This window comes from Lagopus muta, chromosome 14, assembly GCF_023343835.1.
Source record: "Lagopus muta isolate bLagMut1 chromosome 14, bLagMut1 primary, whole genome shotgun sequence".
In the NCBI taxonomy this organism is placed as follows: domain Eukaryota; kingdom Metazoa; phylum Chordata; class Aves; order Galliformes; family Phasianidae; genus Lagopus; species Lagopus muta.
The window spans coordinates 13269951-13287622 of NC_064446.1; the positions used below are offsets into that span (position 1 = coordinate 13269951).

The 17672-nt window shown below is 44.5% G+C and overlaps 2 protein-coding genes across 15 annotated transcripts in view; one reads left to right on the plus strand and one right to left on the minus strand.

Moving 5' to 3' along the window:
- HNRNPH1 (heterogeneous nuclear ribonucleoprotein H1) overlaps window positions 1-3451 on the plus strand; it is a 15426-nt gene extending 11975 nt beyond the window's left edge. For 4 of the 12 annotated variants that reach the window (XM_048960201.1, XM_048960200.1, XM_048960207.1 and 1 more), the window contains 8 exons: window positions 194-372; window positions 567-638; window positions 712-851; window positions 1016-1151; window positions 1277-1360; window positions 1466-1537; window positions 2163-2255; window positions 2662-3451. In XM_048960201.1, the coding sequence (XP_048816158.1) occupies window positions 194-372; window positions 567-638; window positions 712-851; window positions 1016-1151; window positions 1277-1360; window positions 1466-1537; window positions 2163-2255; window positions 2662-2786 (901 nt within the window). In that variant the 3' untranslated portion in view covers window positions 2787-3451. Of the gene's footprint in view, window positions 1-193; window positions 373-566; window positions 639-711; window positions 852-1015; window positions 1152-1276; window positions 1361-1442; window positions 1538-2162; window positions 2256-2661 lie in introns of all 12 variants that reach the window. The other 8 variants (XM_048960204.1, XM_048960208.1, XR_007379757.1 and 5 more) reach the window with 7 other exon arrangements.
- RUFY1 (RUN and FYVE domain containing 1) lies at window positions 3256-17393 on the minus strand. 3 transcript variants are annotated; one of them, XM_048960191.1, is made up of 18 exons: window positions 17058-17393; window positions 14141-14314; window positions 13795-13912; window positions 13065-13166; window positions 12635-12758; window positions 11970-12028; window positions 11355-11420; window positions 10769-10838; window positions 9868-9969; window positions 9477-9593; window positions 8689-8856; window positions 7779-7876; window positions 7212-7331; window positions 6549-6678; window positions 6093-6187; window positions 5634-5682; window positions 5349-5426; window positions 3256-4735 (listed from the first exon to the last, which is right to left on the minus strand). In XM_048960191.1, the coding sequence occupies exons 1-18, from the start codon at window positions 17314-17316 to the stop codon at window positions 4592-4594; spliced, it is 2073 nt and encodes a 690-aa protein (XP_048816148.1). In that variant the 5' UTR covers window positions 17317-17393; the 3' UTR covers window positions 3256-4591. The 3 variants fall into 3 exon arrangements, with proteins under 3 accessions (XP_048816148.1, XP_048816151.1, XP_048816150.1); XM_048960194.1 differs by having other exon boundaries at window positions 17107-17217; XM_048960193.1 differs by lacking the exon at window positions 17058-17393 and adding an exon at window positions 14452-14532.
- Between the last annotated feature and the right edge of the window lie 279 nt (window positions 17394-17672).

Below are 17672 nucleotides of genomic sequence, written 5' to 3' on the forward strand. Positions count from 1 at the left end.
TACTGATTTAAAAGTAACGTAGGGTTTTTTATTTTTCGTAGTATGTCATTGCCTGTATAATGTAAAGAAACCTGGCTTAAAATACGCTGCCAGTTTCAAGGCTCTGACTGAATGTCTTGCTGTATTGTGAAATTGTAAGGTCTTCTGTGGAAGGAATGAGAGACTGACTACTGCCTGTGGCAACAATTTTTAGGTACATTGAGATCTTCAAGAGCAGCCGGGCAGAGGTGCGCACTCACTACGACCCTCCACGCAAGCTGATGGCGATGCAGAGGCCAGGTCCCTACGACAGGCCTGGTCTCACCCGCGGATATAACAGTCTTGGTAGAGGAAGTGGCTTGGAGAGGATGAGGCGCGGTGCTTACGGAGGAGGTGAGTTTGTGAGGCCCAGGGCGAGCTGCAGGTCGGGAGGCAGCAACGCCTGGAGCTGAGGTCTGGTTTGTATGCGGGTCTGGCTTTATTTCTTCGGGAAGAAACAGAACTTCTGGTCGCGTTGTGTGCGGCGTGTTTGTGTGCATTGGACATTCCTGCAGTTGAAATGATCATGTTGTCCTATCTACTTGCAGGTTATGGAGGTTATGATGACTACAATGGGTATAACGATGGCTATGGTTTTGGTTCTGATAGATTTGGGAGAGGTAAGCTATCTCTAATAGGAATTGTAACTAACCTTCAATACATATAGAACAGAAACTTAAATACATCTGAAAGACCTAGAATGGACTCTCTTCTCTGCAGGAATGTCGGACCACAGATACGGCGACGGGACGTCCACCTTCCAGAGCACGACTGGCCACTGTGTCCACATGAGAGGTCTGCCCTACAGAGCGACGGAGAACGACATCTACAACGTGAGTTCACACCTGCTGCTTTCTGAAGCCCTGGGGTGCTGCAGTTGTGGGTGCGGGTGGTAACCGTGCTGCTGCTCAGCAAGTGTTCCTGCACAGAGAACGACTTGCTGTGAAACCAAACTGCTATATTGGTGCATTTTAATCTCTTTGTGTTTTGTATGTAGTTCTTCTCACCTCTGAACCCTGTACGAGTACACATTGAAATCGGACCAGATGGCAGAGTGACTGGAGAGGCAGATGTTGAATTTGCTACTCACGAGGATGCGGTGGCCGCCATGTCCAAAGACAAAGCAAACATGCGTAAGTGGGACTGCTGTAATACGCAGCTCTGTGCTGTACCTCCTGGAAGTGGGATGCCAAGCATTCTGCAGCCTTTCTTGTGGTGGGACTGTGAATTTGGTGTCAAGCACTCTCTTTTCTTTCAGAACACAGATATGTAGAGCTCTTCTTGAACTCAACAGCAGGAGGAACTGGTGGTGCCTATGGCAGCCAGATGATGGGAGCAATGGGTATGTGTGAACAGTCTGACTGTCCTCGTTACATGAAACTTAATGTTTAATGATACTAATAAAGCTGGCTAATCTTGCTCAGCTTCTGCTTATTCTGAAATACAGCATTTTATCTTAATCACACAGTCAAGGAGTCTGAAGGAGTGGTTCAGGATTGGAACACAAGCACATTGGCAGGTATGCAAGCCTTCAGAGTATTCCCATTTTCTGGTTTCTTAGAAACCTTAAAGTGGAGCACCTTAAAATGGGGGGTGGTGTTTTGGGATTTCTTTGAGGGGGGGAGCTGGGTATCTGTATGGATATAGTAGTATTTTAATCACAGAATGTCTAGAAAGTAATGCTGATGTTTTATCTATGGGAAGGTTCTGTAAGAGTACATGTAGACAAGAAGTAGGTGAAGAACAGTGGTTAGAAAGCTTAAGGAGCTCCTGTCAGGACTGTAGACAAAAGCAACTCCAGGTGCTGAGTTAGTGTCCCGCACAGGGCAGGTGTTACAGCAGGCTGTGATGTACTCCAGATAACAGATCTGTCCCACAGTGTGGAGCAGGATTATGGAAGTTAGGCAGCAGAAGCTGCAAGAGTAAACCCTCTTGTGCTTGAAAACGAGTGCTTGCCATACTTCTTAGGAGCTTCTGTTGCTGCTTCGTTATAGGAATATTTTTTTCAAACTCGGCTGTTTGTTTGGAACTGGTTACATTATCTATTTAGGAGGTTACCTAGGCTAAAGAGTGAGCTGTTTCCAGAGTATGTGGGACTGTTGGTGACTGGCTGGTTTGTAACGTTTGTATCCTTCTCTTGAAAGGAAGCCAATCCAGCTACGGTGGCCCAGCTAACCAGCAGCTGAGCGGGGGCTACGGAGGCGGATATGGCGGCCAGAGCAGCATGAGTGGATACGGTAAGGCTCTGTTTGCTGCCTCTGTGGGAGAAGCTTGCTAAATCGTTATTCTGAAGTGGATCAGGAATGCCAGTCTCCAGACTTCCTAACAGGCACTGTGGGTACTGGAGACGCCCTGGTGTAAATGCAGCAGAGTGAATTGGTGGGGAAGGAATGGGGTACTCTGCACAGAAGAGTAATAGAAAATGCTGAGGCTCTTGGAAGGGGGGGGGAGGTGTTGGCTCACAGCAAAGCGGTCCAGTTTTGGATAGGGAGCTTTAAGCTGTGGCTCTCAGCATGGGGCGGAGGAGTTGCTGTGTGCAGTGCGGAGCTTGAGAGCCGATGGTCATGGCTGCTGTGTGGTATGGTGACGTGGTGCTGTTTGGTGACATGCTGTGTGGTGACGTGCTGTTTGGTTTCCACCCAGACCCGAGCAGTCAGGGCGCCATGAACAGCAGCTACTACAGCAGTGGGAACCGCGCGTCCATGGGAGTGAACGGCATGGGCGGGATGTCCAACATGTCCAACATGAGCGGCGGCTGGGGAATGTAACCAACGGCTGACTTTTGGTCACATCTTTTTTTAAAAAACAAAAAAACAAAAAACTAAGTTTAACAGTTTTGCAATACGAGCTTGTGATTTATGCTTTACTGTAAGTGAAATCAGGATTGTTATTTTAAACCTTTCGGGTTCAGTATTTTTGAACATACAGAATGAACTTTCATCTAGGATGTAATAACCCAGCTGAGCAGAGATGATAACTGTTAAACAACTCAGAGCGTTTCTCAAGTTAGTTTTGTTGTAGGAGTGTATTTAAGCAGTAAGCGTATTTAGGTTAAAGCTGTTTGAATTATGTTAAATGTTGCTCTTATACCATATTACATCTGACACTGTTTTGAATACATGTTGAAAAAAACATGCTTTTTTGTAAAGAAACAATATAGGAGCTGTGTCTGAAATTCCAAGTGAACATTTGGCATGTTAGTTCTAGTTTATTTCTTTTAATACCCTGTAAGGCACGTTAAAGCTTTTTTTTTTAAGTTAATGGGGGAAACGTGTTGAGACGCAATACGGCTACTTTAGGATTTCGGTCTTGGTGTTCGTATACAATTCTGAGGCCTTGATTTAATCTTTCATTGTATTGTGATTTCCTTTTTAGGTGTATTGCGCTAAGTGAAACTTGTTAAATAAATCTTCCTTTTAAAAACTGGAACTCATTTCTTCTTGAACTTCTGCCTCTATCTGTACCACAGAAGTGGAGATGCTGCTTTGTAGTCAATAATTGTGCTACTCTGTGTCTGCTGTGAGTTACTGGGACTGGCTGGAGGAGTGAAGAAGCTGTGGGGCCTTGTGGGATGTAAAAGTGATGACTGTTTCCCAGCCACAAGCAGTGAAGGAAGGTGCGTCCTGTTGGGGTGGGGGCTACAAACTGCAGGGGTTCAGAACAGCACAGAGCCTGATGTTGGCTGCCTAACGTGGTTGTGAAGTTGCAGAGAGGGCTGGGGGATAACTGTGTACGTAGCTACAGGCATCGATGCTGGATCAATGGACTTTGCAGCTTAGTGCAGCCGTGTTTCAATAAATTCAATTTGTCAAACTCCATGCTCACAGATGTGGTTTTATAAACAGTTCAAGCTTAGTGACAGCTGAAGCTTCCTCTGAAGGGCTGCCCTGCTCCCAGCCATGCTCACTGCCTGCAGTATTCAGTAGTACTGAAATCTGTTTCGGTCTGTGTTTCTAAGCCTTAGCCCTGCACCACGCTGCAACAAGGCTCGCTTCCAGGCTATGGGACTGATGGAGCATTAGAAAAAGTCAGAACTGAATCTTTTTGCAAAAGACTTTATTGTGCAGCTACCACACTGTGCTCACAGCTACTTTCAGAACAAGTGTTAAGGTGTAGGTTTTTTACTCTGAATACAGAAGGCACATTCATGGACACTCATAAAGCTCTTTCCATAGACAATTGGTAAGTGAACATTCCTTTCCTTAGCCCATACACAGCTGTACGTTAGCCAGTGTCACAGGAATGCCTACAGTGAGGATACAGAGGAACTGAAGTTCATGTACAGAAAAAGTAACTTCTAGGGGGACTGAGTAACTAGAAATCCCATATACAAATATTAATACAAACATCTCCTGTATAAAAAAATCAGAAAATGGATTTGCATTTTAGTCTCAAATAGAACTTGAATGGAACTCAGGTAATACAATTTTAGTTATCCCCGACCATTCTTCCACACTGACCTGTCCTAACGATGGAAAATAGAGCAGACGCTGCTGCAAAGGTGCCTGGAATTCAGAATCCATGATGGCTACTTCTCCAATGCTGAGTCGGTCCCTCTGAGGTTTCCAGAGGCTTAGGAGGAATTAGATGAACACCGCTGAAGTAGCAAGGTGTGACAAGTGTCACAGACACGGACAGGTTTAGGGTATGAGGGCAGCGCCAGTTCGTTGCTGGAGCAGGTGTTGCAGAAGATGTCCCCGCAGTTTCTGCAGTGATGCTACAAGCAGAGAACTGCAGTAAGAACAGCTGCCTACAAAGGAAGCGTACTGAGGAGGTAGGACAAAAGCCTTGAGTCCACTAATCTCATCCTCAAGTCCCAGAATCCCACCCTGCACAGCACCATCTCCCATGCAGAGAACTCATACAAAGCAGCTTAACTTCCCAGCTGCTGTGAGCTGCCCTCAGCCATGGGAGCTGCCCTGCTGCCTCTCAGCTGTGTTCTGGCACACCTGGCTGCACCAGCATGCAGGTGGGCCCTGCCCCATTGCCTGCAGGCACACAGAACTGTCCCCAGCTGTGCAGCAGATCCCCGTCCCCTGCAACTGGAAGGCACCACTAAGCTCGGCCTGTCAGCATCCAGCCCTCCTCACTCTTGAACTCAGCAGGAAATGAGGACAAATCACAGCACAGGAGAACACAACCCACAACAGCCTCCTGCCAACGAAAGTGCCCAAGCAGATGAGACGTACTGTTCTTAGAGCGGGAAACACCAAACTACTGCTCTATTTAGTTCTCACACCCACAAGTCCTCAGACTGAGGCAGTCAGCAAACGATACAAAGCACTTTTCTTTCCTGAGAGAAAAAGGAGAAATCCAGTGAACAACGATACCTTTCTTCTTGAGATAGAGAATTCCTTCTCGCACTGCTTGCAGTGTGTTGCTTCGTCATCTTTCAGCCAGGTGTGACCCTAAGAAATTGGAACAAAACACTCTCGTTGGAGATAAGTACATTCATAAGGCTCAGAAGCAATTTATCCACACTGTTTGTAATTCTTTGTCCAAAAGCCATCTTTTTAAGATAGGGTAAAATAAATCAAGAGTTAACTGTGGGGAACTTTGAAGGTGTTAAGTGAAATGCACGTGTAAGCCAAAATACCCACAAAATAAGAGAGTACCTTTAGTGCTTTGTTTACTTCTTTAATGTCTTCCATCTTCAACTTAGATCTGGGGGGAAGAAAAGAAGAAATGATTCCCTCTGCACAGCGTTGTTTTACCTGCCCTTCCCCTGTCCAGCCACTAAATCTATTCTTCAGTCAGCTCACTGTTACCATTCTGAGCCACTCTGTATCACCAGGAAATGTTGCCACCTCAGGGTATGCCCTGTTTTTGGTATATTCAGAAGCAACGTGGAAAAAGCAGAGTTCCACGTTATGAACTAAGCATTTACTGCATTGTTTCTTATCCCTGCCAGTTCACTCACACAAGGACGGCCGTTTTGCTTCGCCATATGCAGTAACTGCCTCCTCAAATTCTCACATCTACCTGTTCTACAAATGGACTCAAACTTCCTTGTAATTAATTTGAAACCCCGCTCTCCAAGTCACGCCACCCCCAGTTCAACTCCTATCACTCACTGGCTGAGATGAAGCCCCATCTCTTGCAGAGCTTGCTCCTGCTCCTCACAGACTTTCTCCAGCTGCTGCTTCTCATCTTGCAATTTTCTCAGCTCCTGTAAAATCAAACTCAAAAATAAGTTCGTGTGCTAAGTGTGATCTGAGACACCAAGGCAAATCACAAGCATAAACTTCTTTACAAAGCTGCCTATTTCTAAGGGTTCATTTCTAGTGTTAGATGGGGGAACTACCCATGGATGCCTGCAGAGTGAGAACAATGAAGTCATTTAACCATATTTACCAGAAAAAAAGGAACAGTTTCAGGCTTTAATCATCCCTGAGCACAGCCAGAATGCAGCAGTGCTGTGCCCACACATGTGTTAAGAAAAGCCCATCTAACTCATTTGTTCTCAGTGCTTGAAGATACATTTCAAGCCAGCTTTAGTTCTGAACACAGCATGCCTGCACCACGTATACCTTTTTCAGTCCTTCCATTTGTTCCAATTCTGTTCTAAGCAGAGAGGTGGCATCCTTCTCTCGGTGTAATTCTCTTTGCAAAGTTTGTCTCTGTTCCTTTTCAGATTTTAATTCCTTTTCCAGAGTTGAGCTATTTAAAAAAATCATTGATTCAGAGGAACTCTACAGCAGAAAAACATCCTATGGCATTTAAGGCTATCAGCAGTATGAGAAGAAAACTTGTCCTAAAGAGGACAAAACCTACATCAGTATTCTGCCAAAGGAAACAACAGAGATGTTACAGCAGCAGACAAAAAAAACCCATAGTAGTACTTAGAGAGTACAGAAAACAAGCAGTGAAACTGGTGAATAGGCAGAAGGAAGAAAAAAAGCAACACCACCATCTCCACAAAAACGCATTGACTACTTGTGTTCCAACAGCCACCTTTGAAACGACGCCCTGCCCTGATGTGCAGGCAGTGAACGAAACTTTGTGTTACAAACCTGGGAGGATAAGAGCACCAACCCCAGTCTGCCTTCAGGAAATCCCAATTGCTGTGGCTGACAGTCACTGATGCACCAAGCCTACAGGATGAGCACTGAAGGCACTTCTTAAACAAATAGAAATGAAGGAAAATAAAACAAAAAAAGGAGAACTGATGAGACGAAATAGCACTGAAATACCATTTGCTATCCAGCTGGGACATTTGCTGCCGACAAGTGTCAAGTCTGCTGGCAAGCTCTTGCTTCATCTTGTTGCATCTTTCCTCTGCAGCTTGCCTTGCCTTTTCTGCATGCTGCAATCTGCAAAGTAAGGAACATATTTGCTGACATCTCACATTTTCCTCATCTATTCACTGGCATTTTGTTCTTTCACATTTTTCACATAGATCTTTACAGAAAGTAGAACTGAAGGCACTGGTGGGGAAGCAGGAGTTCTAGAAAGCTGTTTCTGCAGAACTCCCAGGTCATACCTGCTTAAACCCACGCCAACACAGTTTTTAAACAGTTTGCCTACAGATCTTTTTCAGACAAGTCAGTGCTGTGCATATCTGCTTGGGCAAAGGGAACAGATAAGCGTGGAGTGTGGTAATAGGGAGAAAAGGAGCAGAATGCTGGCATGCACCCCACGTATCTACAGGAGACATTTGTGAGTGTTATACTGAGAAATAGAAAGCCATTCTATAATAACCTCAGTCAGGTCTATAACAACCTTCTACCGACCAATGGTATTGAGCTTCTAATTATTACCTCTCTTCCATTTGTTTCATAGAAGACATCATCTCATTCGTTTTTCCTTCAAAAGAAGATATTGCTTCTGTTTTCTGTTGTAAAGAACACTCTGCATTCTGCAGGAATAAAGCAGTCAGGGATTGCAGACAATACACTGTAGTTTTCTGAAGGTCACTCAGTCAGCAGATAAAGCCTGTGCAGTTTGTGACAAACCGTGCCAGGTCTGAGAGCAGCGTGCCAACAGACGCTGATAGTGGCAGAGCAGACACTCCTCAGCTGCTCTGTTAAGAGCTCAGAACAAAAAAACTTGATTCCAGTAACATTTAAACTTAAGAGATCAGCTACAGGCCAAGCCTTCTCTTAAAGAGTCTGAAGAAGGAAATTGTCACATTATATTTGTTACTTTTGTGATCTGAATGCAAAAACTGCACTTGAAGGACATTGTTTCACAGGGAAGTAAAAAAACCAACACACAAACTTGGCTTTCTATTGGTTTAGCGAAGCTTGCTGGTTTTTTGGTAAGCAGTGTGAAATGCAGTGCAACTGAGAGGCAAATGACACAAGGGGAAGCAGCAGCAGGGCAGTTCTGGCTGCAGGAAGCAACTGTGTTTTTAAAGAGTGCTCCTTCAGCTGTCAGAACAGACACCTCCAAACCACCCTCCCTCCCTGCCAGAGCTGCTTCTCCACAACTCGCTCAGTGCCTCCTGGATGATCCCAAGCACAGTGCTCAGCATCTCAGGGAAAGTCCTTTCCAAAAACACCCAGTCTCGTATTAATAACAAAACTCAGCTAAAAAAGGAACCAAACAACTTCTAAAACAGATACTCCTAAGAAAACAGATGCACCCATTTCTGCAGATACACACACGTGCGTTACCATCACATCAAGGCCATCACTGCAGCTGCTCTGTCCTCTGCTCTGCACATACCTGAGATTTGTGAAACATCTGCAAGTTAATTGCTTTCACTTCCTCTAACTGTTGGCGAAGTGCAACCAAGGTATCTTGTTTTTCATGAGTATCTTTTTCCAGAAGTTTCATGGCTATTTCCATTTCTGTTTTCATTCCAATCTGTAGCTCCAACTCCTTCTCTAGTTCCTTACAAAGGAGATTTCTTAATTACTGCTAGGTAATCACACTGGAGATAAGTATTCCCAAGGCCCACATCAAACCAGACAGAAATTCTGCATTACTCTCTCAGGTACAGACCTACAGTTCTACAGAAAAGTTAGTCTCAAATAATACAGTGAGTCAGTAAGGGCAAAAAACTATTTCAGCTCTCCAGGTCGTGGCAGCAGATCTGAGCTCTTGCCCTGAAATGTAGAACATGGTGTGCATCTCAGCTGTGCAATTTCCTGCAGGCTGGAGATGGTCTGAACACAAACCACAAGCTTCAATGAGCCTGGCACTCATTTCACCAGTCACTGCTTCGCAGGTAACTGTGAACGTGGCTGCTGGCATCCCACAGCAGCAGCTGCCTTTCTGTGCTCTTAGCTCAAGTCTCTGCTCGAATAATCCTGGTACTATTAAATAGGCCCAGATCTGCAGTTCTCTTCTGACACTGTAAATGGCCTAAGAGCAGCATCTTCTTTCCAAATCCATCATGAATTCTGAATAGTTTAGAGAAATGCACAGCATGCACCACATGCTCACAATCCTAGCTCACAGCAGGCAGTCCTGTACCTACAGAGAGTGAAACGAAAGGTAAGTTTCCTCACCAGCCTCATTTTCTTCTCTTCTTTCAACTGCTTCCAGACATCGCTGTACATTTCATCCAGACCCTGCCGGGACTGCCGGTAAGTATCCAGTTCTACTTTTGTATCCTCTTTTGTCACCTAGAGGAAACAATTGCAAAGACCACAAAATCACAACACTACAATTCGGCTGTAACTGAGAAATACTGTTTCACTGAAGGATTTGTGTGCGATTTCAAGCAAAATCCTATTGTTTCACAATGGAAAAAGTAGCAGACATAAACAGTCATTTACAGAAGTGCATTGAGCTGTGCTCCATTGCATTCCAGTTCAAAGCTGTTTCAAGAGCTCTAACTGTAGCTGAACAAGAGAACTCGCTTATTTTAAGGACCCCACCTTCAAATCATGCTCCTACCTCAACACTTTTTTCACTTCGTTCCCGAATTAATTCGTTTTGTTGCTTTAACTGCTGCTGCTCTTCCTGCAGTGAGCCAATTCGGTCAGTTGCTGCTGCAAGCTGTGGAAAAAACCATGTCTGTATTTTATCACTGCATGAACATGAAACACCAGAAGAAATCCTGAAGTCTGGAGCTCATTTCTCTCTTGGCCCTTTCATTGTTCCCAGAAGCTGCCAGGCCATTTTGCAGCTATACTCACCCTACAGCCTCAACAAGGCCACAGCATTTATTAGTGTGCCCTCTGCTCGATGCCCTCATCACTTATTTTTGAGTCACAGCACAAAAAGCCAAACACAACCCCAGGTCTTTATGTGCAGTGCTCTTCCTGGTACCCAAAACAAGGCACAAGGCAGCCACGGAGCTGCTGGAACATTATGGCAGTTTCAAGTGGAGATTCCCCAAAAGGCACTGGATGCTGAATTATATCAGTTCAGACTGTAGGCATGTAGTGCATGTAATATGAACAATAAAACAACCATTACCTGAAAACAAGCAAAACAAATACCAACCAAGCAAAAAAATCCCCTCAGCCTTCGTCACATGTACTGATGGCTTTTATTGTGGTTCCCAACTAGGAAAGATTCCCAAAGTGAACTTTATTCTTTTATTTTTACCCGATTTCCATTCTAACTCACATGAGAGATGTGTATAAAGGTGTGTGAGCAGAGCGAGACAAATCGTGTTCTTTAGTGATAAGATTAATTTTGGGTGGAGACATCACTGCACAAAAAAGACCTTGATGAAGGAAATCCTTCATACTTCACTATTATCAACTCAGTCCAAGTGTGTGGTGAATTCTTTGGGTGTTTTGTCTCTGACAGAAGAAAGCTAAGAAACACTTAATAGCCAGACACAAACCTCTTCCTGCAGCTTTGAGTTGGTCTTTTCTAAGCAGTCTATTTTGTTCTGAAGATCTGTGACTGTGCAACTGCATTGAGAAAAAAATAATGCATGAAAACAATACAAGTGCCAATGTTCAACGTTTATTCCTGTTTACAACCATACTTTCATCATCTGGTATTTGCTAACAATGACTTTTGTTCATTATGACAGCTGTTTTGGGTTAGCTTTTAGTCTTAACACCTTTTCGATACTGCAGAGGTTAAATGAAGCCAGCTACCAGCACTGAGCAGCTACATAAGAACACATCTCCATCTAAAGGATGGACTTTGAGATGTTTGTTCAAGGGAAAACTGTCACAAATCCATCTGCAAAATCCTCTGTTGACCACTAGCAAGTTTCAGAACAGTCAACTATTACTACAGAACTTGTTTTCTGCTAGCATCTGCCATAAGAAGACTAAGATTGCAACATGAAACTAAGTTTTCGGCAGAGAATCAAAAAAGACAGTTCATAATCAGACAAAAGTCTGCAAGAATGACAGCAAAGACATTTAAAGCTGTAAGGGAAAGTGGTTGTCCCTCAGAACAGCAGAAAGTCCTACCTTAGGTGCCGGTTCAGCTCTTCCACATAATGCTTCTGGTCAAGGACAGCAGTAATGCCTCCATCTCTAATTGTAAAGCAAGAATGTATTGATTGAGAAGAAACTTCTCTCCATTCGAAAGTGTTAATTTGTACAGAGACTGTCAGCATGCACTTGCAAATCTTTTTTTGTGATAGAAACGTGTTTGAGCAAGGTCAGGAAGCAGTAACATCATCACTTCACACTTCCAGTAAAAATACTTCTGTTCTCCATAACTGGTATCTCCCACAGAAACAGCTCCTTCACTGAGCACATCACTGAGCTGGTGCTCAGAAATCAAGCAGTGACTTAGCAGAGGCTAAGTTCACATTCTGTTCACATTTTGAGTGTCATTAGTTTGGTGCTGGCTCAGGACAGACTCTCCACACCACACTGTTAAAGTTGCCACGGGATCAACTATTGTTGTACTTCTGTTTAGCTAGTAAATCTATTTAGGATTCTCTTTTTTCAGTTAATAAGAGAGCTTGCTATCTCTAGCACTGATGTGCTCCTACAGACTGACAGATGGGCTTGCTCTTAAAAAATAACAAAACACAAAACCCAAACAATTTAGAATCACTAATCCACCATACATACTGTTTGCCATCACTGTCTTGTGTTTCCTTAAGGTACAGAGAAAAATCAATCACTCCAACCTGAAAAACATATTTAAGAGATTACCATGCTTTCACAACACAATTCTGAGTAGCAGAAGGCATTTCCTTATATTTGGAAAACAAGTAAAAATCTAAATGTTCGGATTTGGGAAGACAGATAATGCCTATGTCCTTCACAACCAAAGCAAACCTCCTGGCCAGTATCTGTCAGCATCAAATCCACCACATTGGGTGCACTCAGTTTCCCTGAAGTTATTGTTTTTGACAGCATTTCCATAAGCTGCTACTGAAGGAGATGGATACTTTCATACTTGTCAGTATGGAAACATGACCAGCTTCTATGCAGGACATTCCTGCCACACTCCCTCCCCCCAGCCTAAGGAAAAGCTCCACTCACCCTCAAAACAAAAGACCCCACAAGGCCTTAGCAGACTGACTGCAATGTGTCTCATGTGTTTAGCTCACTTCATCTAAAGTTTGGTTTCTTATGCAAGGAATTCAAACGTCCACTTACAAAAGCAATGACAATCCCTATCTACATAACAGATTTAGGAATTCTAGGCTCATCTCTGTAAAGTATTTATCAAAGTGCTTAATTCAACTCAATTATTTTAAGGACTGATCATATTTAAACTTAATCTTCACCTGAGAATCCAAGTCTTCTCCTTTCAAGCAAAGGTTGGCATCAATGACATTCAGTCCAACTAAGAGACCCACAATGACTGCTCCCTCCTCCTCCATCATCAGTGCATCAGGTTCATAAAATTCACTAGAAGAAATAAGATAAGGCATCACTGAACATCATAATTACAATGGTACCTCTATCACTAAAATAACATAAGCAGTAATGTTGTGCTTTTAAAGCTCAGCTGACCAGCCTCCCCCTGCTAAGGTAGTGCATGAGGCAGAAGATGCAAAACAGAAAATTCTCCTGACCCTAAGTTCACTGCAAGAACAATGAACAACTTATTGCCTTGCAGAATGCAAGAACAACCCAAAGTTAAATGGGACAATTAATGACTTTTTTCTACAGCTATGCAAGGATTCAGTGAATGCAAGGTATTGGTGTTGTTACCTCAATAGATGTTTATGGTCCAAAAGCACTTTAAGATAATCTGCCAGTTTCTTTTGCATGAGTGCCAGATAAAGCCAAGCCCTTCCTCTTCCTACAGCAGTCCTAAAATGAAACATTAAGGTTTTGGTAAAGGAAAAATGTTTAAGTAGAGCTGTGCAATTGAAAATTCTCTCTTTACAAAGAGAGATGAAGGCACTTATTTATTAAATTAATTAAATCTCAAAGGAAATAGTTTTGTGTCCAGAGCAAGAGAAGGATTTGATTACATTCTGTTGTTTCAGTGTCAGGAAAGTATAATGTAACCTCTTCCTGAATCAGAAAGCCCTACATATCTTCAGCTGACACCAGAACCCAACCGTTCATACATTCTGGGAATAAAACTAGTCTCTTCATTATCCTGAGGCCTCAAACGAAATGCACATACACACGAAGTTAGACAAAGCCATAAAAGTGATGGGAACAAGGGGAAAAGAACCACCTGTGAAGATCCTACAGTCATCTGCAGCACGCTTACAGAAATTTTGCAATGCTGTTTTTGAGTGCACTATTTGAAACAGAAGAGCGGAACATTTTGAGACAGCCTCCTTATCTCTGGGAGCACTCAATGCCTCCTACATACCCTGTTTGTCTCTTTGGAACGAGATCTCATTAATGAAGCTAAGAAACCACCCGAAGGATTGCATTTCCCAGCAGAGTGAGCGAAACACATAATTCCCAACAAGGAACTTACTTCAGCTCTGGCAGATTTTTGACACTAGTCGCTATATCTGATGCTTCAGGACAAAGCTTTTCCACCAGCTCCAAAGGACCAAAGAACGATTTGTTCTGTCCAATAAAGGTCTTCTTCGCTACAGGGAGCACACAGAGAAGTTCGTGATGAGAACCGACAGCCTCCCAGCCGCCATTCCACAACCACACACCTGCATCTCTCACAAGCAGACAGCTGAGAGGACAAACAGCCACAGGGCGCTCGGACAGCCGGCAGAGCACCACACAGCCCACAGCGGACACGGCCGGGCACAGCGCAACCAGTGTCACTGCGGGCCTCCCCTCAGCGCACGGCCGCACAAGCCCACCTTTCAGGCCGTGCTTCAGGCAGTGCTCCAGCACCACGAAGAACTGCTGCAGAGGAGGGAAGTCGGAGTCCAGGGTGCGGCCCAGGCTCAGGGCCGACTGGATCAGGGTTTTGATGCTCAGCTTCATCATGTTCATGAGGTTGACGCGCTCCTCCATGGCGTGGTGCCTCGCGGCTGTGCGGCGGGGAAGGGCAAAAACAGAAAAGCCGGTTTTAGAAACGCGCTCCCGCCGCCCCCCGCAGCGCGGCGCCCCCCGCCGCCCGGCCCCAACTGGGGGCGCTTCAGACCAGGCCCCTGTGCTCCCGAGTTACCACGGCAACAGCAGCCCCCAACAATCCTGAACTCTCGCGAGATTGAGCGTGGCCCGCGCGCGCCGGGCGCCATTTTAGAAATAGTTCGTTCTGCGAGCAGGGCGTCCTGCGCGCGCACAGCGCCGCCTCTGAGGGGCGGGAGGCGCTCCTCACCTTGACCTGAGCGCGGTAACCTGAACGCGGGGCGAGGCAGAAAACAAGCAAAACCCATCGCCAACAAAAACAAACCTACAGCAACCAACCAAAACCCCGAGACGGTGAGCTACCGCTTCAGTCAGCGCAGGCCCACGGCCGACTACGTGAGCTTCGGGCCGAGCGCGCTGCGCTAAGAAGCCTGTTGCCTCTGTGCTGTGGGGGCGGCCTGGTCGCCTGTGGGAATGCGAGTTACAACGAGTGAGTCTAAAAGGTACAACCCCGTCAGTCACGTGGAAGAGGGTGAGGGCTATTAGCAACACCGCACAGAAGTCCGTTTGAGTAGTAGTTCTCATCGTGATCTTCTCGTGCACAGAATAGTAATGTAGAGTTAAAATCGAGTGTAACATTTCCCTGTGAGAAGAGTGTAAGCAAAGTTATCCTAACCAAATTATTTCAGCAAATCACAGCACATGAAGTCTTGTCCTCCCAGCAGCCTAGCTCTGCCATATCAGTACCAAAGTTGCTCATAATGCCTGAGACTGAGGATTATGAGGGCTGTAGCATTTTGGATTTTAATGTCAGCTTGGACATGAAGGACAGAGAAAAAAGCCTGACTAGACATAAGAAATCTGTGGCTTTGTTTAGATATTGAGGTGTTCAGTCGCAACTGAATATATATTGTTATGCTGTTTTCTGAACTTGAACTTTCACTTATCAGGGATATTTTGCTTGTAAGCCTTTCTGAAGAGATGCATATATATAACACTATAACACTATATATATTATACAGAAGACTTAAAAAATGAATACTGTGAATGAAGTGTTCTTTATGAACACAAATTTCAACTAAACAGCACTGTTGATGATTTGTATTCAGTTTAAGTAACAAACAATTGCTTAGTCTGTTGGAAATCTACAGTCACACACACCTTTAGCAAAACTACGTACCGGTTGGTACATGCAGAGTAGCCAGGTGTTAGCAAATTATCCAAGTCCACCCTCAAAGCTCACAAACTGAATTACGTAAGTGCAAAAGATCCCAGATATGCAATCTTTAAAAACATGTTATTGTAGCGTCTGACTCAGTTCGGCTGATTTTAACATCACTTTGAAGCTCCATGCTTTGTTTACCATACACTGCTCCACACACAGTAGGAGAATAGCATGAAGAAAAGGTGACAGTTCTCCATCTTTTGGTCTTTAAGACAGTCTTTCTTGATTTGCATTCTTTAAATTTGCATCTCCTGCCTTCCCAGCCAGGCAGAACAGTTTCTTCAATGACAGAAAATGGGTTTATGATGTGCCTTTCCCTCCTCTGTCAAGCTGACCACACAGCGTGTAGCAGAATCTACACGTGATCGCCAGATCTGAAGTAGGGGGAAGTTAAATAAAATCCGTACAAAAAGATGGCAGCAGGGAACAACTTGTTACTTTTCCACATATAGACTTGCAGGCCACAAGTTATTTCTAAAAAACACCTCATTTAAATCAAATGATGCTTGGTCAAATTTAACAGGGAAGTGCTTTATACAGGAGGGTAGAACAGGTATGAAATGTGAACAGACACTGGATCACCCCAGTTGAGAAGTTTGGTGTGAGTTCTGTAGATGCAGAAAGAGATAAGAATGGAGTCTGCTTTCTGGACAGGAAATCTTGACCTCTGACTATGCATCACTGAGGAATTTTCACACAAAAAATATTCTATCAGCCTTATTCCACCATGCAGTTACGATTCATCCTCAGGAATGCAGCTTGAATACGTAATATTCAAAACAAAAAGATTATAACCAGCCAGCATAATTGAGCTCTGCTGCCCCAGAGCCATCAGACACCAGCTTGGGAGCCTGCAGCCCCATGTGCTCATGTACTACTGCATTTGAATGGGTTTGTTTCCTGTATTTTAAATATTACTGAGATTTAATTTCCATAAAGATCCCACTTAATTCAGTCTTAAGAGAGCTCTTCCATAAATCCCATGTTACTACACCCATGAATGCAATGCTTAATAAAGCAAGCTGTGATTAAAGGAGATGTTTTTCAGCACAGTTAGCAATTAGTTTGTAAGCAACCCATTGCTTAGTCCAGCTGCCTGCTGTCTGACGTGTGAGCCGTGCAGGAAGCAGAGTCATTCCCTCCCAGGAAGGCACTCCGCCAGCAGGCTGCTGCTCAGGACAACTTCAGGCAGAAAGGGAATCAAGAAAAGCCACCTGAACCACAAATACAAGTGAATCTAAGGATGCTGACAAGAGCTACAAGAGCTTAGGGCTCTTCTGGTTATAGTTTGTTAACTTCTCCTGTGCTGCCTGTGTGCTCTTGCTTAAAGAAACAAGCACAGCATTACATTAAAAACAAAACAAAACATCCTAAATTCAAAGTAATAATAAAGCATCACACTACTTAACGCCACTTACGGGAACTAAACTTATTTGTGCCGCATAAAAAGCAAGTTTACTAAATAGACATAGCCATACTTGTTTTTGCTGTGCTGTCATTGCTGACTGCTTTGGATATGAGTCCTACCGAAGCCGCAGACTTCAGAGCGCTGCCATAGCTCAGCGCCAGGTTTTCGGAGGCTTTCTTTGCCAGCGATAAGATGGGAGCGGACCACTTCGCTTCCTCCTTTTCTTTTTCCACGTTTTTCAGCTCGGCTGTGTCAGGCACCTGCGTTTTGTCAATGATCTCAAAGTCTTCCTTCATCCCCGCGGCAGCGCACGGCTCCCCGGCAGCCATCTTCGCTCCATCACATGACTGCGCTCCGGCAGCGCTCGGCCCGCCTCGTCCCGCAGCTCGGGGCCGTGCCGCGGGGCCGCCCTGCCAGCGCAGGCCGAGCTCGGACCGCCTCCAGAGCTGCCGGCAGCCCGCTGGTAGCGCCCAGCTGAAAGCTTTAGGAGAGAGGGGACGGGCGGCGAAACCTGAGCGGAGTTCTCTTTTTAAGCGAGTTTGAAACTAAGAGAAAAACCCGCACGTTATGTTTTCTTTCCTTGCATTCTGTGTTCCTAAATGTTACTTTCATATACATATATATATATTTAGTATCTTTCAAAATGCCAGATTTTTCTGGTATTTTGTATGGTGAAACAGATCTT